Below are 26,853 nucleotides of genomic sequence, written 5' to 3'. Positions count from 1 at the left end.
ATCTATTTCTATAGAAAATTTATAAGAAAAAATTTTCGGAAAATTTTCTTTCTATACACTGAAAAAACAGTGAACCCACCAGGAAAGATAACTTTCGATTAATTTTAGAAAATTTTGAACTTTTTTAGAAAATTTTAACTAAACGGTATTACAAGCGCTGGCATCACTCCGATATGGCAAAAATAAGTAAATATTTTTCGACAAATTCAAGAAAATTTATTAGACATAACTAAATTTTTTCAGTAGTTAAAGAAAATTTTGTAGTTTTAAGACAAATCTTGGAGTTCAAAATTGCAAGAATGTCTTTAGTGACATACGAAGTTCACGATGGACACATTTTTGGTAAAATTTACAAATTTAAAGAAATAATGAACTATTTTGTAAGAAATACGAAATTAGGAAATCTTTATGCTTTATTTGTGTATAACTTTTTCCCGTTTTTTAGTTCATTTAACTAACATACGCAAAAAATTATTTGACTAAAATAAACTTTTTCCAAACATAATGATTCTATGAACTAATATAAAGTTAATATGGCTTTAGTGAAATAGAGAGTTCACTTTTTTTGAGTGTAGTAAATTGTCGGAAGGTTTAATTTCTATAGAAAATTGTTCTCATCGGCCCATTTTAAACAATACATACATGCTGACCCAACATCAATTCTTATTTCTAGAGCATTATATAAAAACTTTTGACAAAATTTTATTTCTATACAAAATTTTGCCAAAATTTTATTTCTATAGAAAATTTTCGGAAAAAAATTTATTACTATAGACATTTTTTTGAAAATTGTATTTTTATAGAAAATTGTTGTCAAAATTTTATTTCTATAGAACATTTTGTAAAAATTTTGTCTATAGGAAATTTTGTCAAAATTTTATTTTTATAGAAAATTTTATGAAAATTTTATTTCTACAGAAAATTTTTGCAAAATTTTATTTTTATAGAAAATTTTCTGAAAATGTTATTTCCATAGGAAATTTTGTCAAAATATTATTACTATAGAAAATTTTGTCAAAATTTCACTTCTATGGAAAATGTCAAAATTTGATTTCTATTTCTATACAAATTTTGTCAAAATTTTATTTCTATAGAACACTTTGTCAAAACTTTATTTCTAAAGAACATTTCCAGAAATTTCATTGTTACAAATTTTCGTTTTTTTTTTTTTTTTTGAAGATTTTGATTCTATGGAAATTTTTGTGTATAACTAGAATAAGATTTAATTTACCTCTTATGGCCTTTTATAAAATGAAAGTTAATCTCTGGAAATAGATTGCTTGACAAAAATTATCTAAAATGTATTATTAATAAATCAACGAAAGAGAAATCGTTTATTTCTTCTCTCTCCGGCATTAAAAAATCATATTCATATTTTGGCTTAGTGGTAATTCATTGATTTATAATTTTATTTTACTATAAAGGCGATAATTAATTAATTGGGACATTTCGCCTTACCGAATTGACAGCTGCATTAATTCAGTGGCTTATTTATACCCTCCAAACAGTTGTTTAATCAAGAATTGCGTGTGATTTTGTAAATGACATGGAATGTCATAATGGTTTTGACTACTAAACAAATTGATAAAAAAATAATAAATGCATTTTTAAAAATTTAATTATTATGTGACTAATATCCAGTTATTTAAATTTATAAAGAAATATGAATAAACAATCAGAAAACTGATAAAGGGTGATTCTTTTGAGGTTAGGATTTTCATGCATTAGTATTTGACAGATCACGTGGGATTTCAGACATGGTGTCAAAGAGAAAGATGCTCAGTATGCTTTGACATTTCATCATGAATAGACTTACGATCTGCCACAACGTCGAATTTTCAGTGAATGGGCCCTAGAAAAGTTGGCAGAAAATCCGCTTTTTTATCGACAAATTTTGTTCAGCGATGAGGCTCATTTCTGGTTGAATGGCTACGTAAATAAGCAAAATTGCCGCATTTGGAGTGAAGAGCAACCAGAAGCCGTTCAAGAACTGCCCATGCATCCCGAAAAATGCACTGTTTGGTGTGGTTTGTACGCTGGTGGAATCATTGGACCGTATTTTTTCAAAGATGCTGTTGGACGCAACGTTACGGTGAATGGCGATCGCTATCGTTCGATGCTAACAAACTTTTTGTTGCCAAAAATGGAAGAACTGAACTTGGTTGACATGTGGTTTCAACAAGATGGCGCTACATGCCACACAGCTCGCGATTCTATGGCCATTTTGAGGGAAAACTTCGGAGAACAATTCATCTCAAGAAATGGACCGGTAAGTTGGCCACCAAGATCATGCGATTTGACGCCTTTAGACTATTTTTTGTGGGGCTACGTCAAGTCTAAAGTTTACAGAAATAAGCCAGCAACTATTCCAGCTTTGGAAGACAACATTTCCGAAGAAATTCGGGCTATTCCGGCCGAAATGCTCGAAAAAGTTGCCCAAAATTGGACTTTCCGAATGGACCACCTAAGACGCAGCCGCGGTCAACATTTAAATGAAATTATCTTCAAAAAGTAAATGTCATGGACCAATCTAACGTTTCAAATAAAGAACCGATGAGATTTTGCAAATTTTATGCGTTTTTTTTTTTTTTTTAAAGTTATCAAGCTCTTAACAAATCACCCTTTATTTAAATAATCTGCAGGTTTGTTGATTGTGTTTTATTGAATTGCCAAATAAATAATCAGTTAAATAATGATGGCGTTTGGCGATAAATTACAGTTGCAAAAGCTTTTGATATGGTGGCAATAAAATCACTGAAGATAAAATATAATCTTAGTAGAGAAAGACAACGAGATTTATTTTTTCGGGAAGAATCCCATCTCATCTCTTATTTTTGAACGTCAAAAGCCAACAAATTTAAGGACGATTTAATTAATTTTGAAAATTTATTCAGAATTATTATAGACAAATTGACCTTAGTGAAACACATTTTTTCTTTCATGTTAAGATACCGATACCGAAGCTCTCAATGAAGTCAATGTGGAAAAATATCAAAATTCAAAAATATGAAAAATTCAGCCTACAGTTACTGATGACCATCATTTACTTCATTAGCTAGGGTTTGCATTTAATCAGTAAATAATAGCTACTCACTTTGGTTTCTAATTAGACAATCAAAAATTATACAATTTCTTATTTACATGGAAAGATTTCAAATCAGTCAGCCAATTAAATGCCAAACAGGCAAAAAAATAAGTACATGGACAGACGCCCAATAAATATTTTCTTTGTGTTACTCAATAAATCAACGACACTTGTTGCATATTCACCGTATCGTCTAGAAGACAACTCACGTAATTTGAACTATCAATTCAAACGCCTTCAATTGTATGATAGGCTCAGAGTGGAAGAAATCTCAAAAGCAATGAACACGGACGGACAGTCCAATGGTTAATTGTTCTGTCAGCCAAACTGTCTGCTATATAGAATTCAATACAGTCACAAGGTTATTGCATTTATAGATGACTTTTTATTTTTTTGTAATCATTTTTGTTTTTATTCTACATTGATAGATTCCTCCACAATCATTCAATCTCTTTCAATCAGTTTCAGCTCGATTGCATTGATTCACTCTCCAGGTTTAGTACATATAAATATTAATTGGTTAGTAAGTTTTATAGGATTTCTTAAGAAAACGAATAATTGTTTAATTAAATTTCTTACCTAAGTTATGTGGTAATTGGAGCTCAACGAAGGGAAAAAGTATTGACCTAATATTAAAGCTTATGCAACCCAAATATTACGCACCGACGGCTTAAACAGTGACAAAATAAAGAATATTAAATAATATTTTAGTATAAAATCCAATTAAAAAAAATTGGTGGAAAAAGCGTGATTCGTGGCTTCGACAACGAATTAAAATAAAGCGTAAGTCGCTTCTTAGACAGCAACAAAATAACATAAAAAAAAATTAATAATATTGTAATATATAAAGACCACTTAAAATAAATATATTTAGTGGGAAAAGCGTAATTCGTGGCTTTAACCAGGGCTGTGGAGTCGGAGTCTGAAGATTTTGCTGGAGTCGGAGTCGTAACAATTTTTCTCGACTCCGACTCCGGATAAACTAAATTTTTTTAAAACACTTCACTCTTTTGTAACTAAACAAGTTTTTACGCAAATTAGTTTCCATTGCGTTATTCACTAGATCAATGTACGGTATGACTGTAAATGATAAGCAACTTCCAATTACGGAGATCATTTTATGCTTCCTAGAATGTTACACTAGCGGATGGGCTGAATCGATCCATTTTAATGCCCACCACCATAACATTTTATTTGAAATATTTCAAGCGATTTTATTTTTCTAATTTTATTTTAAAATCATATACCTATATACATATGTCGAAAATTAAAAGAACATTTTTTCAAAAATTTATTTCTATAGAAAATTTTGTCAAAATTTTATTTCTATCGAAAATTTTGTCAAAATTTTATTTCTAAAGAAAACTTTATCAAAATTTTATTTCTACAGAAAATTTTGTCAACATTTTTTTCTATAGAAAATTTTTTTTAAAATTTTATTTCTATAGAAAGTTTTTTCTATGGACAATTTTGTCAAAATTTTATTTCTATAGAAAATTTTGTCAAAATTTTATTTCTATCGAAAATTTTGTCAAAATTTTATTTCTAAAGAAAACTTTATCAAAATTTTATTTCTATAGAAAATTTTGTCAACATTTTTTTCTATAGAAAATTTTTTTTAAAATTTTATTTCTATAGAAAGTTTTTTCTATGGACAATTTTGTCAAAATTTTATTTCTAAAGAAAATTTTATCAAAATTTTATTTCTATTGAAAATTTTGTCTATATTTCTATAGAAAATTTTGCTAAAATTTTATTACTATAGAAAGTTTTTTTCAAAATTTTATTTCTATGGACAATTTTGTCAAAATTTTATTTCTATAGAAGGTTTTTTCTATAGAAAATTTTGTGAAAATTTTATTTCTATAGAAAATTTTGTAAAAATTTTATTTCTATAAAAATTTTGTCACTATTTTATTTCCATAGAAAATTTGCAAACTTTTATTTCTATAGAAAATTTTGCAAACTTTTATTTTTATATAGAAAATTTTGTGAAAATTTTATTTCTATAGAAAATTTTGTAAAAATTTTATTTCTATACAAATTTTGTCACTATTTTATTTCCATAGAAAATTTGCAAACTTTTATTTCTATAGAATATTGCAAAATTTTATTTCTATTGATAATTTATTAAAAAAATTATTTCTGTAGAAAATTTTATTTCTATAGAAAATTATGTCAGAGTTTTATTTCTATAAAAAAATTTTATTTCTATAGAAAATTTTGCAAAATTTTATTTCTATATAGAATACTGCAAAATTTTATTTCTATAGAAAATGTTGCGAAATTTTATTGCTATTGATAATTTTTTCAACAAAATTATTTTTGTAGAAAATTTTGTCAGAGTTTTATTTCTATAAAAAAAAAATTATTTCTATAGAAAATTGTGCAAAATTTTATTTCTATATAGAATATTGCAAAATTTTATTTCTATAGAAAATTTTGTGAAAATTTTATTTCTATAGAGAATTTTGTAAAAATTGTATTTCTATAAAAATTTTGTCACTACTTTATTTTGCAAAAAATTTGCAAACTTTTATTTCTATAGAAAATTTTGCAAACTTTTATTTTTATATAGAAAATTTTGTGAAAATTTTATTTCTATCGAAAATTTTGTCACTATTTTATTTCCATAGAAAATTTGCAAACTTTTATTTTCTTTATTTCTATTGATAATTTTTTCAAAAAATTATTTCTGTAGAAAATTATGTCAGAGTTTTATTTCTATAAAAAAAATTTATTTCTATAGAAAATTTTGCAAAATTTTATTTCTATATAGAATACTGCAAAATTTTATTTCTATAGAAAATTTTGCGAAATTTGATTGCCATTGATAATATTTTAAAAAAAAATTATTTCTGTAGAAAATTTTGTCAAAATTTTATTTCTATAGAAAATTTTGTCAGAGTTTTATTTCTATAAAAAAAAAATTATTTCTATAGAAAATTGTGCAAAATTTTATTTCTATATATAATATTACACAATTTTATTTCTATATAGAATATTGCAAAATTCTATTTCTATAGAAAATTTTGCAAAATTTTATTTCTATAGAAAATTTTGTTAAAATTTTATGTCTATGGAAAATTTTGTCAAAATTTTATTTCTATAGATATTTGTGTAAAAATTTTATTTCTACAGAAAATTTTCTCAAAATTTTATTGCTATATCAAATTTTGAAGTATTTGAGATTTTATCGAAATGTAGATCTAAATACTAAGTGGTGCAGATTACATTATAGTCGGCCGTCCAACTTCAGGCTTTCTTTATTTGTTTTTTACTAAAATTGTGTTTCGTCCCATAACATTAGATTTAAATTTTAAGTACATAGATTTTGTTCAAGTGTATACAATTTTGTCTAAATCGGTTCAGGTTCAAATTCATGCATATGGGAATATAAATCTTTATATAGCACGCATTTACAGTGGCTCTCCTTTTCGCTCTGTCACTCTCGGGATTTTCGACAAACTGTCGCTTGAAAATCTGCCGCATCTCTTCGGATCAGTCACCCTCACGATGTGCTTCAGGTTATAGCCCAAACATTGAGTGACGACTGGTGCTAGGAGACTTTAATGCCAACCATGAACTTTGGCATTCTATCCTAGGTAATGAGCACAGAGGCATAGCTTTGGAAGAGCAGATATATCACTCCACATTTTGCACGGTGAACGAAGAGGTCCTCACGAGGATTGCAGCCGTTCGCCAGATATCGCCTGGTCTGATAAATGACGTTACCTGGCAATCCGTCATTTCCTAGATATCAGACCACCTTCTCATAATTCTCTCTGTTAACCGACTCTGCGATTTCATAACCTCTGAACGCCGGACGTTTATCAACCAAAAGAAAGCCGTCTCCCTCACATGTCTATATTTCCCAGAAGGTGTTCCGGGACATCATCAACGCAGCAGCCGCTCGCTTCATACCCGTTGATGGAATTGCCGAAGTGAGGCCCAACTGACCAGCCGAAGCGGCGGGACTAGCTAACCTGCTGATCCTAGCATCAGGGAACTGAATCTAGAGTTTAGTAAGATAGTAGACGAACACAAGTGGTTAGAGCACCTGAAGCAATGTAACTTAGGCACAGGTTAAGCCCATATCTGTAGGGGGTATTTAAATTCCCTTTGATGAGTGTGCACAATACCTTGGCGTTATTTTGGACAGGAAGCTGAACTTTAAGCTTAATATTGAAGAAAATGTGAGGATAGCCACGATAGCTTTGTACTCGTGCAAAAAAGCAATAGGAAAAAGTGGGGATTAACCCGAAAATTGTGCATTGGCTATACACGGCAGTGGTTATAGGGCTATATGGTGTTGTAGTCCGGTGGCCGGCACTTCAGCAGCCGACAAGTTTAGATAAAGTTTAGCGTATGGCGTGCTTATGTATCTCAGGCGCATTCAGTAAGACAGGAACAGATTCCCTTAATGACATGCTGCATCTACTGCCTTTAGACATTTTGGCCAAACAGTCAGCTGCAACAAAGGCTGTGCGGTTGAGCGAGCTATCGCTGTGGTCGGAAAAAAGGTACGGTCAAAGTTCGGTCCTCAAAATAATGCCAGATGTGTCAAACATAGTGGATTACACTCTGGAAAAAACACTTTTCGTCAGAAAGTTTGAAACTCTAATTCCCAACAGTGAGGCGTGGTGTACACAGACCCCGGGGAATAAAAGATTTATAGATTGCTACACTGATGGCTTCACATTGGATGGACAAGTGGGTTTCGGAGTATATTCTAACGATCTGGAACTTCGAATAGGGAAAAATTACCTAATCACTGTAGTGTTTTTCAGGCTGAAATATTAGCATTAAGAGAGGTGGCGTATAGGCTGAGAAGTAATGTTCCAACAAATGTTGGCATTAATTTATACTCAGACAGTCAACCTGCAATAAAATCCTTGGACTCTGTGTTCCTCAACTCGAAAACGGCCATCGACTGCCACAAATCTTTCAACGAGATGACTGAGCAGCACAATATTCACCTAATATGGCTGTCTGGCCATAGGAACATACCGTGGAACTGCGAAGCGGATGAGTTAGCAAGGCTAGGAACTACCTTACATAGGGGAACTAGAATCTGTTGGTATGCCTCTGGCTACCTGCAAGCTCTTACTGCGTAAAAAGACTGTTATGATGCAAATGTTCGATGGGAGAATTTGCAAGGGCTGTAACGACACCAAACAAATATGGCCCCATTTAAACTTCAACCGGACACTAGATATGCTAGTGTTCTCGAGACGTCAGATATCACTCCTGATATCTGCTATAACGGGTCACTGCCTGATAGGCGATTTTGCAAAAAAACTATTGGCGCGAAGTATAATGACTACTGCATGAGCTGCCGTGATGCGGAAGAAAAGGAATCAATTAAACACCTCTTGTGTGAGTGTCCTGCTAGGCGTGTTAGGCGTAAGCGAATTTTAGGGGCATATAGCTTTAGACTACTGGCGGACCTGGAAAACGTTAACTTAAGCAGTCTGCTAATGTTTTTGAAACAATCTGGTTGGGTCAATAGAAGAAAATAATCGATAAGGTTCAGTGGTTAAAAGTAGAAGTGTCCATATGTAATAGGTTAGGTTAGGTGGCAGCCCGATGTAACAGGCTCACTTAGACTATTCAGTCCATTGTGATACCAACATTGGTGAACTTCTCTCTTATCACTGAGTGCTGCCCGATTCCATGTTAAGCTCAATGACAAGGGACCTCCTTTTTATAGCCGAGTCCGAAAGGCGTTCCACCTTGCAGTGAAACCACTTAGAGAAGCTTTGAAACCCTCAGAAATGTCACCAGCATTACTGAGGTGGGATAATCCACCGCTGGATTTTTTTTTGGTGTTCGGTCGAAGCAGGAAACGAACCCACGACCTTGTGTATGCAAGGCGGGAGCCACCGTGGTGCAATGGTACTTTTAATTAATGTGGTATCACAATGGACTGAATAGTCTAAGTGAGTCTGAAACTTAATCGGACTGCCACTTTAACCTAACCTAACCGAGGCATAGGAACAGGTAAGTTGTAGTCAACAGCGAGAGCCCTCTCGAACCCCACCATAAGGGATGATGGGATCGCAGTCACCTCTGGCGGCGTGTCGGTGACTTATCCGAAAATTATGTTGATAGCTTTCAATGTCCGTTCATAAGTTACAGAATTATTTCAAAATAAAAGCGATCTGGATCTACTGTGCGCTATTATATCCATATGCAAAACCGGCAATTCGGTTTATATGGAACCATGTCATAGATGGATTTACTTAGAATGTATTCTACCCTGTCTGTAAATAGCCCATTAATTTCACTAACGAAGCTTAGAACCCATATACAAATGATGCTGGAATCAAAATCCACATGGATATGATTTTACATACACAAAAAATCTGATTCAATCACGAAATTAATTGATCCAATTAATTTTTTAATTGAAATGTCTTCAATCACAGAAATGATAGTATCAATTAAAAAATTAATTGAAAGTCAATTAAAAAATTATTTGATACAATTAAAAATTTAATTGATACTATTAATGTTTGGGATTGGTTTTTGCTTCAATTAAAAAATTTGTTGAATCAATTACATTTTTAATTGAATATTTTTTTTAAACTCAATTAAGACTTTAATTGGAAAATTTTCGTGAAAATTTTTTCTGTGCATGAAGTCATTTTAAATTTTATTTTGTTTATTTTAGATTCAATCATAGTTTATCAAAAACTTAAAAAAAAAAAACACCATACATACCTTAAGTAATGTTAAAATTTTCTGTGATAGATCATAGTCAAAATTTGAATACTTTGAACCGCTCATATCGTAGATAAACACCAGACCAGCCTTTTGTGTTTCTGTATTCTGTAATGCACAATCAAGCTGATAGACAATGCCCTGCAGTGTAGTTGTATGTGTCACACATAGAGGGCTGTGTTTGTTGGCGGTGAAGAGAGCAATGGCAGCTCCACTGGTATCTCGGGCAGACTAAATATACGGCGAGGGAGAAAATAGAAGAGAAAAAGGATATCAATAAATAGATGACAAAATGAGAAAATTACAACAAAACAATACCCACACAAACACACAACGGGTGGGCTTTGTTTTTCTTTTTTCTTTACATACCAATATTGTGAATTTGCCCGTTTGTAATTCTGAACGTAATGGTTCAACATCCGGATCAATATTATAAAGTCCCTCCTTGAGACGTATCTGTTCGTGTTGTTCATAGAGTGACACAGCCCGAGGGATATCGAATTTGCGTGCATAAAGGAACTTGACAGCAGTTGTCTGTGAGATATTACGTCTAGGTGTGCATGTTGAGCCAATATTATTGCATAGTTCGATAAATTGTTTCACTGCCTGTAAACAAAGAGAGAGAGAGAGAGAGAGAGCGCGAGAGAAAGACAGGATGAGTTAGTGAGAAATATTCAGAAAACAGACCATAATTAAATTGATGCTAAAAATAGAACATATTTTTATTGGGAAAAAAGTTATTTGGCTTCAGTTTAATTTCTTAATTTTTGTTTTAGTTTTCCACAACTCAATGCAATTTCCCTTATTCCATGTATGTCTTCAAAATTTTATGAAATTTTATGCAATATGATATATATTTTTATTTTATTTTTATTCTTCAAAAGCAACAAATGTCGGAAATAACATAAAATTTTTTGAATTAATTTAAATTTGTTCTGATGTGAAGTGAATTTATAGAACGCAAAGCCAATAGAGGCAATGCGGACCGTGTTGGGTGAATGGCCACGGGAGACACATAAAACGATGAGGATAAGGGAAATTCAGTACGTATTCAGTACTTTTTAACGTGGCAAAGTACTGCATAACCCTCATGAGCTAAAAAGTACTTTTTCTTATACTACAATAAAATTAAAAACAATTTTTGACAAATTTTCTATAGAAATAAAATTTTGACAAATTTTTCTATAGAAATATAATTTTGAGAAATTTTTCTATCGAAATAAAATTTTGAGAAAATTTTCTATAGAAATAAAATTTTGACAAAATTTTCCATAGAAATAAAACTTTGACAAAATTTTTTATAAAAATAAAATTTTGACAAAATTTTCTATAGAAATAAAATTTTGTCATTTTCTATAGCAATAAAATTTTGACAAAATTTTCTATAGAAATAGAATTTTGACAAGATTTTCTATAGAAATAAAATTTTGACAAAATTTTCTAAAGAAATAAAATTTTGACAAAATTTTCTATAGAAATAAAATTTTGACAAAATTATCTATAGAAATAAAATTTTATTTTGACAAAATTTTCTATAGAAATAAAAGTTTATTTTGACAAAATTTTCTATAGATATACAATTTTATTTTGACAAAATTTTCTATAGAAATAAAATGTTGACAAAATTTTCTATAAAATAAAATATATAGAAAAAATATATAGAAAAATTTTTATAGAAATAAAACTTTGAGAAAATTTTCTATAGAAATAAAATTTTGAGAAAATTTTCTATAGAAATAAAATTGACAAAAATTTCCTATAGAAATAAAATTGACAAAAATTTTCTATAGAAATAAAATTTTTACAAAGTTATCTATAGAAATATAATTTTGAGAAAATTTTCTATAAAAATAAAATTTTGACAAAATTTTCTATAGAAATAAAATTTTGTCATTTTCTATAGCAATAAAATTTTGACAAAATATTCTATAGAAATAAAATTTTATTTTGACAAAATTTTCTATAGAAATAAAATTTTGACAAAATTATCTATAGAAATAAAATTTTATTTTGACAAAATTTTCTATAGAAATAAAAGTTTATTTTGACAAAATTTTCTATAGATATAAAATTTTATTTTGACAAAATTTTCTATAGAAATAAAATGTTGACAAAATTTTCTATAAAATAAAATATATAGAAAAAAATGACAAAATTTTCTATAGAAATAAAATTTTGAGAAAATTTTTTATAGAAATACAATTTTGAGAAAATTTTCTATAGAAATAAAATTTTGAGAAAATTTTCTATAGAAATAAAATTGACAAAAATTTTCTATAGAAATAAAATTGACAAAAATTTTCTATAGAAATAAAATTGACAAAAATTTTCTATAGAAATAAAATTTTTACAAAGTTATCTATGGAAATAAAATTTTGACAAAATTTTCTATAGAAATAAAATTTTGACAAAATTTTCAATAGAAATAAAATTTTGACAAAATTTTCTATAGAAATAAAATTTTGACAAAATTTTTATGGAAATAAAATGTTGACAAAATTTTCTATGGATATAAAATTTTGACAAAATTTTCTATGGATATAAAATTTTACCAAAATTTTCTATAGAAATAAAATTTTGACATTTTCTAAATAAAATTTTGAGAAAATTTTCTATAGAAATAAAATTTTGAGAAAATTTTCTATAGAAATAAAATTTTGAGAAAATTTTCTATAGAAATAAAATTTTTACAAAGTTTTCTATGGAAATAAAATTTTGACAAAATTTTCAATAGAAATAAAATTTTGACAACATTTTCAATAGAAATAAAATTTTGACAAAATTTTCAATAGAAATAAAATTTTGACAACATTTTAAATAGAAATAAAATTTTGACAAAATTTTCTATGGAAATAAAATTTTGAAAAACTTTTCTATTGAAGTAAAATTTTGACAAAATTTTCTATAGAAATAAATATTTGATAAAATTTTCTATAGAAATAAACTTTTGACAAAATTTTCTATAGAAATAAAATGACAAAATTTTGACAAAATTTTCTATAGAAATAAAAAAGTTTACAAAATTTTCTATAGAAATAAAAAATTTGACAAAATTTTCTATAGAAATAAAATTTTGACAAAATTTTCTATAGAAATAAAATTTTGACAAAATTTTCGATAGAAATAAAATTTTGACAAAATTTTCTATAGAAAAAAAAAATTGACAAAATTTTCTATAGAAATAAAATTTTGAGAAAATTTTTTATAGAAATAAAATTTTGACAAAATTTTTATGGAAATAAAATGTTGACAAAATTTTCTATGGAAATAAAATTTTGACAAATTTTTCTACTGAAATAAAATTTTGACAAAATTTTCTATAGAAATAAATATTTGATAAAATTTTCTATAGAAATAAAATTTTGACAAAACTCTCAATAGAAATAAAATTGTGACAACATTTTCTATAGAAATAAAATTTTGACAAAATATTTTATAGAAATAAAATTTTGACAAAATTTTCTATAGAAATACAATTTTGACAAAATTTTCTACAGAAATAAAATGTTGACAAAATTTTCTATAGAAATAAAATTTTGACAAAATTTTCTATAGAAATAAAATTTTGACAAAATTTTCTATAGAAATAAAATTTTGACAACATTTTCTATAGAAATAAAATTTTGACAAATTTTCTATAGAAATGCCATTTTGACAAAATTTTCTATAGAAATAAAATTTTGAGAAAATTTTCTATAAAAATATAATTTTGACAGAATTTTCTATAGAAATAACATTTTGGCAAAATTTTCTATAGAAATAAAATTTTGAGAACATTTTCTATAAAAATATAATTTTGACATAGAAATCAAAAACTGCAAAAAAGATCTTTTATGTGGTAGTTGTTTGGTATCATTTTCTTCAAATTTTGGGAGTGGCAACAGTGCTTGTAGATCCACAGTTTAAAATATCCCAGCAAAAAAAGCGTCGCCAAAAAGTATGGAAAATGTTCTTTTTGGATCCGGAAGTGGTGCAAAATTGGCATAGAAGCGGTGAATTTAACAAGGGCTTGTCATAGGACGGATATCCACCATTTCCATAGCCGTTGCACTGAATTTGAATCACTTTTATAGGTGTGATCTGAATTAAGCGTTTTGAAAAATATTGTGATATTTTGCCAAATAAATATTTTTTATAATTATTTATGATTTTTAATGCTTTCTAACGTTTTCTCAAAAGTTTGACCTCAAATATTTTCAAAAATTCGAAATATTTCTAGAATGGATTTAGCATTTTTATCGACAAAATTTGAATAATTTGTTCCATAATTCTTAATTCCATTAAAAATGTGAATAAGTATATAGAGCAGTAAGTTCGGCGGGGACGAATCTTAAGTAAACACCACCATGAATCAAATATTATAGTTTCTTTTGAAATTTTAGGGCGGTTTGATGACAGAGAAGTTCAACCAGTACACTTCCCGAAGTTAAATTTAAAGATTTTACCTATAAAGACTATATCATTTTTGTTTGAGTTTTGGAGGAATCATTAATCTAGCCCAAGAAGTAAAATCGGGAGATCGGTCTATATGGGGGCTATACCAAAATATGGACCGCTTTTCACAATTTTTGGCATACCTCTTTATTTTCCTAAAATATCACTAGATTTCCAATTTCAGACAAATTGGATAAAACCTACGGTTTCTATAAGCCCAAGACCCCAGATCGAGAGGTCGGTTTATATGGGGACTAAACCAAAATCTGGACCGATATAGCCCATCTTCAAACGAAGGCGAGTTTGTGCAAAATTTCAGCACGATTCCTTCATTATTGAAGACTGTAGCGAGATTACAACAGACAGACAGCCAGACGGACAGATGGACATGTCTATATCGTCTTAGAATTTCTCCCTGATCAAGAATATATATACTTTATATAAGAAATCGATATTTCAATGTGTTACAAACGGAATGACAAACTTATTATACCACCGTCACCTTTCTATGGTGGTGGGTATAAAAAACCAAGTTATAAACAAGTATATACGGCCGTAAGTTCGGCCAGGCCGAAGCTTATGTACCCTCCACCATGGATTGCGTAGAAACTTCTTCTAAACACTGCCATCCAGAATCGAATTACTTAAGTTGCGGTAACGCTTGCCGATGGCAAGGTATCTCAAAACCTCCTAACACCATCTTCTAAATTGTATGTAAGTCCATACGTGGTATATATCAAATCAAAAAAGATCGATCCAATACGTATATAATTCAGTTTGACAAAGTAGACATAAAATTTTGACAAAATTTTCTATAGAAATAAAATTTTCTATAGAAATAAAAATTTTGACAAAATTTTCTATAGAAAGAAAATTTTGACAAAAATTTCTACAGATATAAAATTTTAACAAAATTTTCTATAGAAATAAACTTTTGACAAAATTTTCTATAGAAATAAAATCTTGGTAGATTATTTTTGGCTCGAGTGACAACCATGATTAAGAACCGAATAAAATTTGAACAAAATCTTCTATAGAAATACAATTTTGACAAAATTTTCTATAGAAATAAAATTTTGACAATGATGAAAATTTTATTATGAACCGAATAAAATTTTAACAAAATTTTCTCTAGAAATAAAATTTTGACAAAATTTTCTATAGAAATAAAATTTTGGTAGATTATTTTTGGCTCTAGTGGCAACCATGATTATGAACCGATATGGACCAATTTTTGTGTGATTGGACCAATTGTGGTATGGTTGTTAGCGACCATATACTAACACCACGTTCCTAATTTGAACCGGATCGGATGAATTTTGCTCCTCCAAGAGGCTCCGGAGGTCAAATCTGGAGAACGTTTTATATGGGGGCTATATATAATTATGGACCGATATGGACCAATTCTGCCACGGTTGTTAAAGATCATATACTAACACCATGTTCCAAATTACAACCGGATTGGATGAAATTTGCTTCTCTTGGAGACTTCGCAAGCCAAATCTGGGGATCGGTTTATATGGGGGCTATATATAATTATGAACCGATGTGGACCAATTTTTGCAGGGTTGTTAGAGACCATATACCAATATCATGTACCAAATTTCAGCCGGATCGGATGAAATTTGCTTCTCTTTGAGGCCTCGCAAGCCAAATCAGGGGATCGGTTTATATGGGCGCTATATATAATTATGGACCGATATGAACCAATTTTTGCACGGTTGTTAGAGACCATATACCAACACTATATACCAAATTTCAGCCGGATCGGATGAAATATGCTTCTGTTAGAGGCTCCACAAGCCAAATCTGAGGGTCCCTTTATATGGGGGCTATACGTAAAAGTGGACCGATATGGCCCATTTGCAATACCATCCGACCTACATCGATAACAACTACTTGTGCCAAGTTTCAAGTCGATAGCTTGTTTCGTTCGGAAGTTAGCGTGATTTCAACAGACGGAAGGACGGACGGACGGACATGCTTAGATCGACTCAGAATTTCACCACGACCCAGAATATATATACTTTATGGGGTCTTAGAGCAATATTTCGATGTGTTACAAACGGAATGACAACGTTAATATACCCCCATCCTATGATGGAGGGTATAAAAATTGAATTAAAGGAACTTCCTATGTATTTAAAATAAAGAGGATATTTTTGGATGTGCTTTTAAAGTTGTGCCTTTAAAAGAACTTCCAAATTTGTTTGCTGGGTATATCATCTTTTTTGATCACATATTTTAAATGTTATTAACCTATTTCTACGAATTAATGTTATATTCATGTTTCATTTTATTATTTTAATTATAAAAAACATAAACCGAATTGTTATAAAATAAAGTACCACTTGGTATCAAAATATACCCTTTTTGAATTAATTTTATTACTTTTTAAAAATCCGATTTTTTTATCGATTACTTTGCTGAAATTTGTAATTAAAGATTTTTTTATTCAACAAAAAGATAAAAAACAACAATAAAAAATAATCCAGTCAATATCTTATAATATTTTTCTAGAATATTATAAGATATCTACATACAACATTTTTTTTTCTGATTCAATCACGAAATTAATTGATCCAATTAATTTTTCAATTGACGAAAATTAAATCAAGAAAATGATTGAATAAATCACAGTTTTAATTGGGCATAAAAAAACTTGATTAAAAATTTGATTGATTTCATTAGTAAATTTCAATTAATATTTTTATTGATTCAATTAAAAATGTAGTTGATATTGATTGCAATACTCCATTTCTTAATTAAAAAAATGTAACTATTTACAATTTATTTCTGAATTGACATAGTGTTTTTAGTTTGATTAACAATTGATTGCTTGAAATTTTTTAAATGAAAAATAATTTAAAAAAAATTTTAACTGACATAGTCTTCCGAGTTTGATTAAAAAGTTAATTATATCAATTAATTTTTTGATTAAAAATTTTAAAATTTTCATCATCACCATTGACCTAATTGACTAAATTTTTCTAGTTTGATTAAAAATTATAAATTAATTTTTTAATGGAAAAAGTTTTCAGCTTCAATTAAATTTTTAATTGAAAATATTTTAGTGATATTTTTTTCTGTGTATTTAGTTTGTTGTTATAATGTCAAATAGAGGTGTGCGCGTGACTGAAATTTCACTCACACTGACGCACATTCACGAACCAAAATATTTATTCACGCATGCTCACGCACGATACGTGTGATAGCCAATCCCACTCACGCACATTCACGAAATGAAAACCTGTACTCACGCACGAACTACTTTTTAAGACTCACATTCACGCACGATTCACGACAAATTCACGGGGCTCACCATATTTTCCAAACGGAAATCAGCAAAGGTAACAAAATTCAAAAATAGAATATACATAGTTCGAGAGCTAAATTAATTTAATATTGATTTTTTTCGTGAGCGTGATTTTGCAGAAATTGTATTCACGCACACTCACGAACCGATTTTATTTCTCACGCACGCTCACGACATATTCATTTTAGTCCCATTCACGCACATTCACGAGAGTTCCTTCAAATTTTGTTCACGACTCACGTGATTCACGCGTGAATCACGCGTGTCACGAAAATTCGTGACACGCGCACACCTCTAATGTCAAACACGATTTTTTCATAAATTGGTTACGATCTCTTTCTACCGGGTGTTTTGATTGAAAACAATTCGCCACTGGGACAATTCGATGGTTACGATCTCTTTCTACACACAAAAAAATTTCACGAAAATTTTTCCAATTAAAATTTTAATTGAGTTTTAAAACATATTCAATTAAAAATTTAATTGATTCAACAAATTTTTTAATTGAAACAATAATCAATCACAAAAATAATAGTATCAATTAATTTTTTAATTGGATCAATCAACTTTCAATTAATTTTTTAATTGATACTATCATTTCTGTGATTGAAGACATTTCAATTAAAAATTAATTGGATCAACTAATTTCGTGATTGAATCAGAAATTTTTTTTTTGTGTGTACTGGGTGTTTTGACTGAAAGAAATTCGACACTGTGACAATTCGATAAGAAAGCCGATTCTTCGGTCGAGCTCTATAACACAACAACACAAAAAAATCTGCTTCAATCACGAAATTAATTGATCCAATTAATTTTTTAATTGAAGTGTCTTCAATCACAGAAATGATGGTATCAATTAAAAAATTAATTGCAGGTCAATTAAAAAAATTAATTGATATTATTAATTATTGAATCAATTAAATTTTTAATTCAAAATTTCAATTTCAATTTTTGAATTCGTCTTTATTAGTCTTCATTTCTCATTATAATTACAATGTTTGGATGAGATTTTATCTTTTAGATATTGCTACAAATAAGATTATTCATCAGAGATATTAACAATATGTTTCAATCTATATTTATCTATATATTTTTAAAGGGAAAATTAGGATAAAACCTTTATATACATTATCATAATCAGTTCAAATATTTTGGAATATGTATGACTATACAGGGATATTGCGGGAATAGCCACGATAAACATACGACTTCCAATTTGATAATTCTAATGATTGAAGTATTAATAAAAGTCTTATTCGCAGCAAGACCTTATCAGCGGATAAGGAGAATATTTTGCTTTGTTCATGTAATTAGAATTAAGCATGGCAAGAAATTCTTCCAATTTCATGTATCCTGTTTCGTTGTGGAGTATAGATGTAGAGTATCTCCAATGCTTATTATTTATCATCTTTAGGCATTTGTTTTGAAGAACTTGCAACTTTTTCAAGTGCGATTTTGCTGCTATGCACCAAATTGGACACGCGTATGTAATAGAAGGTCTAATTACACTTTTGAATTTTTATTTTCGTGATTGAGATACGAGTTTCTGTGAAGTAGTGACCATAAAGCAGTGATAGTTTTGAGCACCTTTTGGCGGATATCATCAATGTGTTTGCCAAATGTGAGTTTTTTATCAAGTGTGACGCCTAGATATTTTACACTACCAGATATAGTAATTCTCTCATTACCAAAGTTTAGACAACGTCTGGGCAGACGTTTGGGAGATTTATTAAAAGGGAATATAATTGCCTGGGTTTTGGCTGGATTGATTTTTATTTTCCATTTAGTAAGGTATTTGCTGCAAGCTGTTAATCCTTTTTCCATCTTTTTTAGTAAGGCTTTCGTAAGCTTGCTGGAGGTGATTAAAGCCGTATCGTCCGCATAGTAAAATTTTTAATTGAATATCCTTCAAAACTCAATTAAAATTTTAATTGGAAAAATATTCGTGAACATTTTTTTCTGTGCAGTACATGAATGAAGTTAATTCAATTTTTGGCGATGAAATTCCAGGACCAGAGTTTATCGATGGTATGGTGAATTCAACCGAGATCTTAGTTCACTCCAAGACGCACTTTATCAAGGTCCTCCAAAAAGTTGTTCCGGAAACCATTGATGCAGTGCACCAACTGAAACTGAGACAGCATTTGTGGGACTATCATACATTCAATATTGCAAGAACATTTGACCGTCAAAAAAGTTTGTTAGCGTTGGATCCCTCACAATTTGTAAAAAAAAAACAGGCTTGTGTCGGTTGGCTTGGAGCCATGGATTTACACATATGAGCACGAAAGTAATCAACTGTCGAGTGTGTGAATGTTCCACGTAGAGACAAATCCAAGCAAGTTATGTGCTTATCTACGAAGCACTTCCAAGCAAATGATCTCCGTTTTGTCGGAACAGTCATTTCCGAGTGGTACACAAGCATTTGTTTGCCACTTATCTTCCAAAAAAATCACGAAAACCAACCACCGAAGACGGATCACTCGTCACCACAACAATGCGAGCTCTCCCACATTGGCTCGAACTGTTGCATTTTTGAGCATTTAACACATCGATCTGAAGAGTCATCCGCCGTATAGTCCTGACTTGGCACCGAAAGGCTTCTTTTTATACTCGCATGTACAAAGTAAAATGAGTGATCAACGTTTTTCGATTGAGGCGATCAAAAAGTGTATAAATCTCAATCGGGAATATTTTGAAAAATACTAATGCGATTTTCGATTATTAATATTTGTTTTTGTTCTCTAATCCCGAAATACAAAAGGCTGCAAAATACCAATTAAAAAATTACATAAAAATTGTTCATGCGTTATAGTAACTCTATCTTTTGTATATAGAGAAAAATTTTTTTTTTTTTTAATTACCAATAAATGAAATACATCAATAGGAAACGTTCACTTTATTATCCTTTTTAATGAGCTTCCTACAGGATGGATTTCCTCTTTACACCCAGACCACTTGACCTTTTTTTTTTAAATATACAGATTGAAATAAACTCTTATGCATCCATACATTTTGCAATTTCAGTCTACGTTAAAAAAATAAATAAATAAAATACATTTAAGTTTCTCATTTTTGATTGCACATGTTCCATTTTCTTGTTTTTTTTTTTTTTAATATCCACTGCAAACGACTTCATTCATGGTCATTCGATAGTGAATACTGCATGTATCTGGTTTTTGGCTGTGTGCTGGCAAAAAACAAAACCGGAAATCAATCACCTTGGTCGGTAATGGCCTTACACTTGAAAATAAGGACAAGTAAATGGATGTCTGAAATAAAATCGAATTTTGCCTTTGGAAAAAGAAACTGAAGCATAACCTGAACGACCAATGCAATTAGCACAGGCTTCAAGCACTAATTAAAATACAAATCAATCAATGGCATTACAAAGAGCAAATTACAAACCGGTTTGTTCTATGACCCGCTGTGAGAACTTCCGGCCTTGATGACAAATAATTAGTGTCTCTGGCTCTTCTCCTTCTTTTTTATCTTTTTTGTTTCAAAATGGCCTTATAATCAATAAGCGTTTATTGATGTATTATTGCATTAAATATATAATTAGTGCATTTAAATATATAATAAATTACATCGATATATAAAATAGAGAACGATAATACAGAGATAATACAGTACAAAGGCAAAGTGGTATAAGTCGACGCTATCAATAAGGGCCCCATGAAATTGAGCCTCGAAACCTAACTGAAGTGGGACCCCAAAAAAATTATACGAAAAACAAAAATACTTTTTATGTTTTTTTTTTGGAAAAGTAAATCCATTTTATTTTTATGGCCCGTTTGCATTATGAAAATAAACACCAATATATCAAATGAAAATAAACCCCAAATTTCGTTTTTGTGATTATGCTTCACACAAAATAATATTATAATTTTTGAGCTAACAATAAATTGTTGTTACAGAAAATTTTTAAGTTCAACTAAATTTTTGTTGATATAACAAATGCTTAGTTGCTAAAGTGACTAAAATCGTAATTGTATTTACAAAATACGTTGTTAGCTCAAATTTAAACATACTTTTAATTGTATTGACAATCAAATTAATTGATATTTTTTTGTGTTCTTCTTCAAGTGGGAACTATTTTCGCATTCTGGGATTTGGCAAGGTTGGGAACTATACAAATATTTATTGTTCCGAATATAATTGCATCAAACCAGATTTATTTTTTCGACCGGTCTTTCTACTATGGACAGAGTCCAAGGATATTCGTACTCAGTAATAGATACTTAATTTTTTTCATAAAACTTCATATTTATACCTTTCACCACTACTGTGGTACAGGGTATAATAAGTTTGTGCATTTGTATGTAACGCCAAGAAATAGTGGTCATAGACCCATCTTTTAGTATACCGATCGGCTTAGAATTGAATTCTGAGTCGATTTAGCGATGTTCGTCTGTCTGTCTGTCCGTCCGTCTGTCAGTATGTGTAATTTTGTGCACAAAGTAAAGCTCGAAATTTAAGTCCGATCGTCCTCAAATTTGGCATAGGGCCGTTTCTTGGGACAGAGACAATCGCTATTGGTTTTGGAAAAAATCGGTTCAGATTTAGATATAGCTGCCATATATATTTATCCCCGATGTGGTCATAGTCTGGATTTATAAGAACCATTTTAGTTTGAGTTTTAGAGGAATCATTAACAGCTCTTGTAAGTGTGCAAGAAATTTATAAAATAACGTCTTGATTTGAAATCTTAAATCTGTAGAAGTAAAATCTGGAAATTTTACATTGATTTTCATGATCAGAGCGCCTTCTACACCCTCAAGAAGTGAAGTCGGTCTATATGGAGGCATTACCAAATGGACCTATAAAAACTTAATCCGATACACGTTTTTGTGAGCCTAAAATATTTTACTAATATTTACAATTTCAGGCAAATCAGATAAAAACTACAGTTTCTAGAAACCCAAGGAGTTAAATCGGGAGATCGTTCTTATGGGGGCTATACTAAAATATGGACCAATACTCACCGTTTTCGGCACACCTCTTTATGACCCGAAAATACCTCTAGATTTCCAATTTATGGCAAATATGATAAAAACTTCGGATTCTAGAAGCCCAAGAAGTAAAATGGGAAATCGGTCTATATGGGGGCTATACCAAAATATGGACCGATACTCACCATTTTCGGCACACCTCTTTATGGTCCTAAAATACCTCTAGATTTCCAATTTCAGACAAGTTGGATAAAAACTACGGTTTCTATAAGCCCAAGACCCGAAATCGGGAGATCGGTCTATATGGGGGCTATACCAAAACATGGACCGATACTCACAATTTTTGGCACACGTATTTGTGGTCCTACAATACCTCTAGATTTCCATTTTCAGGTAAATGGAATAAAAACTGCGGTTTCTATAAGCCAAAGAAGTAAAATCGGGAGATCGGTCTATATGGAGGCTATACCAAAACATGGACCGATATTCACCATTTTTGGCACACCTCTTTATGGTCATAAAATACCTCTAGATTTCAAATTTCAGGCAAATTGGATAAAAACTACGTTTTCTATAAGCCCAAGACCCCCAAATCGGGAGGTCGGTTTATATGGGGACTATATCAAAACCTGGACCGATATAGCCCATCTTCGAACTTGACCTGCCTGCAGACAAAAGACGAGTTTGTGCAAAATTTCAGCACGATTACTTCATTATTGAAGACTGTAGCGTGATTACAACAGACAGACGGACATCGTTATATCGTCTTAGAATTTCTCCCTGATCAAGAATATATATACTTTATATAGTCGAAAATCGATATTTCGATGTGTTACGAACGGAATGACAACCTTATTATACCCCCGTCACACAGCCGTTTAAATTACAAGTGAATGTAGGATCTGTGGTAGATTTTCATGCCTCAGTTAATTTTTTGGGGCTTATATTTATTATAAAGCGTTGCCCCACTTTTGGGATCTTGTTTCATTTGGGTTTTTTCATTTCCTGGAGCCTATTTGCATACCACAGAAGAGGTTTTGTGTGTTTACTCAGGGGTGGATGATTTGTCAAAAACTTCAATTTATTTCATATGTATTTAAAAGTCGATTATTTTAGTAACATTCAAATTAACCCCGCATAAGTGGACACGACCCAAATGTGGACAAATGTGTGTGTAGGCAGCCACTGTCCACAGTCAACTTCTAAGTGGTTTCATTGGGCTTTGGAAAACATTAAATTTTTTACATCAACTTATAAAGGAATTTGTATACCCTAAACCACTATATAGAACAAGGTATTAGTGGTGCAAAATTACCACGGAAGCGGTGTATTTAACATGGGCTTGTCATAGAGGACGTATGTCCACCATTTCAAAAGTTTCGTTGCACTGAATGTGCATCACTTCTTCAGGTGTGATGAAAATACAGTGTTTTGGATGTGAATTAAAAAATTCTGTGATATTTTGATAAATAAATAATTTTAAAAAATTATTATGATTTTTAATGCATTCTAATGTTTGTCTGGAATGTTTGACATCAAATATTATCAAAAACTCGCAAGTTTTCTAGAACGGATTTTGCATTTTTTCGGCAAAATTTATATAATTTGTACCATTTCATAATTTCTTAATCTGTTTTTAACCTATTCGAGACAACAAAGTATTTAAATTTCCCATTAAAATATGAAAAAGGGAGCTGTAAAATAGGAGTTAAAATAAAGAACATTTTTGGGAGAGCTTCTAAAGTTGTGCCTTTAGAAAAACTTCCAAATTTTGTTGGCAGCAGACGAGATAGATGCATGGTGCCTTGGGCAATATTACTCCGGCCCCTGAGTCGATCTACACACAAACAAACTTTATGATTCCATCACGATATTACTAGACCCAATTAATTTTTGTTAATTGTAATGTCTTCAATTACGAAAATGATAGTATCAATCACAGCTTTAATTGGGCATAAAAAGATATTTAATTAAAAAATCAATTGATTTGATTTGAAAATTTCAAATAAATTTTCGATTGAATCAATTAAAAATTTAATTGGTTGATGCTGATTGCAAAACACAATTAACCTTTAAATTGATTCAATTAAAAATTTTACTAATGTTGATAGCAAAAATCAATTAATATTTTTTTGATTCAATCAATAATTTAATTTAAATTTTAAAATCGAATTAATTAATTTTTTAATCACATATTTATTTTATGCCCAATTAAAGCTGTGATTGATACTATCATATTTCAATTAAAAAATTGATTGGATCAATTATTTTCGTGATTGAATCATTCAGGGATGAATGAACATTTTCGCGCTTTTTATTAAAAAAAAAAATTATTTGTTCCAATTAAGAATTTAATTAAAAAACTTAATCGATGTCGATTGCAAAACTCAATCAGTTTTTTAAATGATTTAATTAAGCTTTAATCCAATTTCAAATTAACTTTTTAATTAAATCAAATAATTGTGTTTTGCAATCGACATCGCTTAAATTTTTTATTTAAATCGTTGATTGGAAAAATTATTTTTTTTTTTAATAAAAACCGCAAAAATTTTCATTCATTTTCTTACATAGATTTGTGTTCTTAGTTTGATTAAATCAATTATTATATAAATTAATTTATTAATTAAAGGTGTAACTATTTTCTATCAATTTTTTATTGACTTTGTGCTTTTAATTTGATTAAAAATTAATAAAATTCGATAATTTTAAAAAGTTAATTTTTTAATTAAAAATTTTCGATTATTGGCCTGATTGACTTAATGTTTTGAGTATGATTAAAAAGTTAATTTTATTTTAATTTTAAAAATTTAAAAACTTTCAATCATTGACGTAATTAAATTAATATTTCGAGTTTGATTAATTTTTTAATTAAAAATTTAAAAATGTTGAATTATTGGCCCAATTGACTTAATGATTCGAGTTTGATTAAAAAATTAATTGCATCAATTAATTTTTTAATAAATTTTCAATCATTGACCTAGTTGACTTAATGTTTCGAGTTTTTTTTTAAGTTAATTGTAACAATAAGTTTTTTAATTGAAAAAGTTTTTAGCTTCATTTGAAAAAGTCGCAAACTCAAACTCAAGGATGAATTCGTAAGGTTATGAAGGTCTTAGGGCAGGCAGCCCCTTTGCAATTTGGTTAATGAAAACACAGAACAAATTTTTTTCGGATTCAATAACGAATTTATTTGATCCAATTAATTTTTTAATTGAAATGACGCAAAAATCACGAAAATGCCAAAAAAGTAATCGTTAAACAATCACCCTTTACATGCGGTGACTGTAAATGAGTTAAATTAACCGGTCTAAAACGTGAACAATTCGCAAACTCAAGGATGAATTCGTAAGGCTATGAAGGACATAGGGCAGTAAGCCCCCTTTGCAATTTGGTTCATGAAAACACAGAACAAAATTTTTTTCGGATTCAATCACGAAATTATTTGTTCGAATTAATTGTTTATTTGAAATGTCTCGAAAATGACGAAAATGAGAATATCAATCACAGAATTAATAAGAAATAAAAAAATATACTTGATTAAAAACTTAATTGATTTTTTAGGGACTTTCAATTAAAAATTTAAATGTTTTCGGTCGAAAAACTCAATTAATTTTTTAATTGGGACAATCAATTAGTTATAGCATTATTGTTTATTTCACAAAAATCCAATTAATTTTTTTTATTGAAATGTCTTCAATCACAGAAATGATAGTATCAATTAAAAAAAAAAATTGATAGCCAATTAAAAAATGAATTAATCCAATTAAAAAAATTAATTAGTACTATTTTTGTAATTGACTTTTGTTTCAATTAAAAAAAAAATTGAATCAATTAAATTATTAATTGAATAGTTTTTAAAGCTCAATTAAGACTTTAATTGGAAAAATGTTCGTGAAATTTTTTTCTGTGTTATTTATAATTATTTTTCCTTTAGATGAAATAGTTTGTTGTAATTTCTCGCAAGAGTTTATACTTTCTAATGAGCTTTCCGATTAGAATTATAGTTGGATTTTCCACCTCTTAAAGACTCGAGTCAAAATTTAATGAACCAATGAATAGTATGAAAGTAATTATTTCCGAATAAAATTGGAACAATTAATATTTTAAATACATATATAAAAAAATTCAATAGTTTTCTTAATTGACTCTAAATTGTAATTCGCTTAAAAATGCAATTGTATCAGTTACTTTTTTAATCGATTACGTTTTTAACTTCAATCAAATTTTTATTTTTTATTGGAATTTTTTTTCTGTAAAGGATATGGTCTTATTGGAAAATTACTATGTGCAAAATATCGCTTAATCAATTAAGTATGTTATTCCTCTCAATATGCTGC

The 26,853-nt window shown here is 29.4% G+C and overlaps 1 protein-coding gene across 3 annotated transcripts in view; it reads right to left on the bottom strand.

Annotated features, from left to right (window-relative positions):
- Ptpmeg2 (Protein tyrosine phosphatase Meg2) overlaps positions 1 to 26,853 on the bottom strand; it is a 343,669-nt gene that overhangs the window by 162,260 nt on the left and 154,556 nt on the right. For all 3 annotated transcript variants that reach the window (XM_075302918.1, XM_075302916.1, XM_075302917.1), the window contains exons 2-3: positions 10,181 to 10,417; positions 9,812 to 10,042 (exon numbers count right to left, since the gene is read on the bottom strand). In XM_075302918.1, the coding sequence (XP_075159033.1) occupies positions 9,812 to 10,042; positions 10,181 to 10,417 (468 nt within the window). The remainder of the gene's footprint in view (positions 1 to 9,811; positions 10,043 to 10,180; positions 10,418 to 26,853) is intronic.

Source organism: Haematobia irritans, chromosome 3, assembly GCF_050003625.1.
Source record: "Haematobia irritans isolate KBUSLIRL chromosome 3, ASM5000362v1, whole genome shotgun sequence".
NCBI lineage: Eukaryota > Metazoa > Arthropoda > Insecta > Diptera > Muscidae > Haematobia > Haematobia irritans.
The sequence above is the reverse complement of the archived record's forward strand: the minus strand, read 5'-3'. Positions and strand labels throughout refer to the sequence as shown.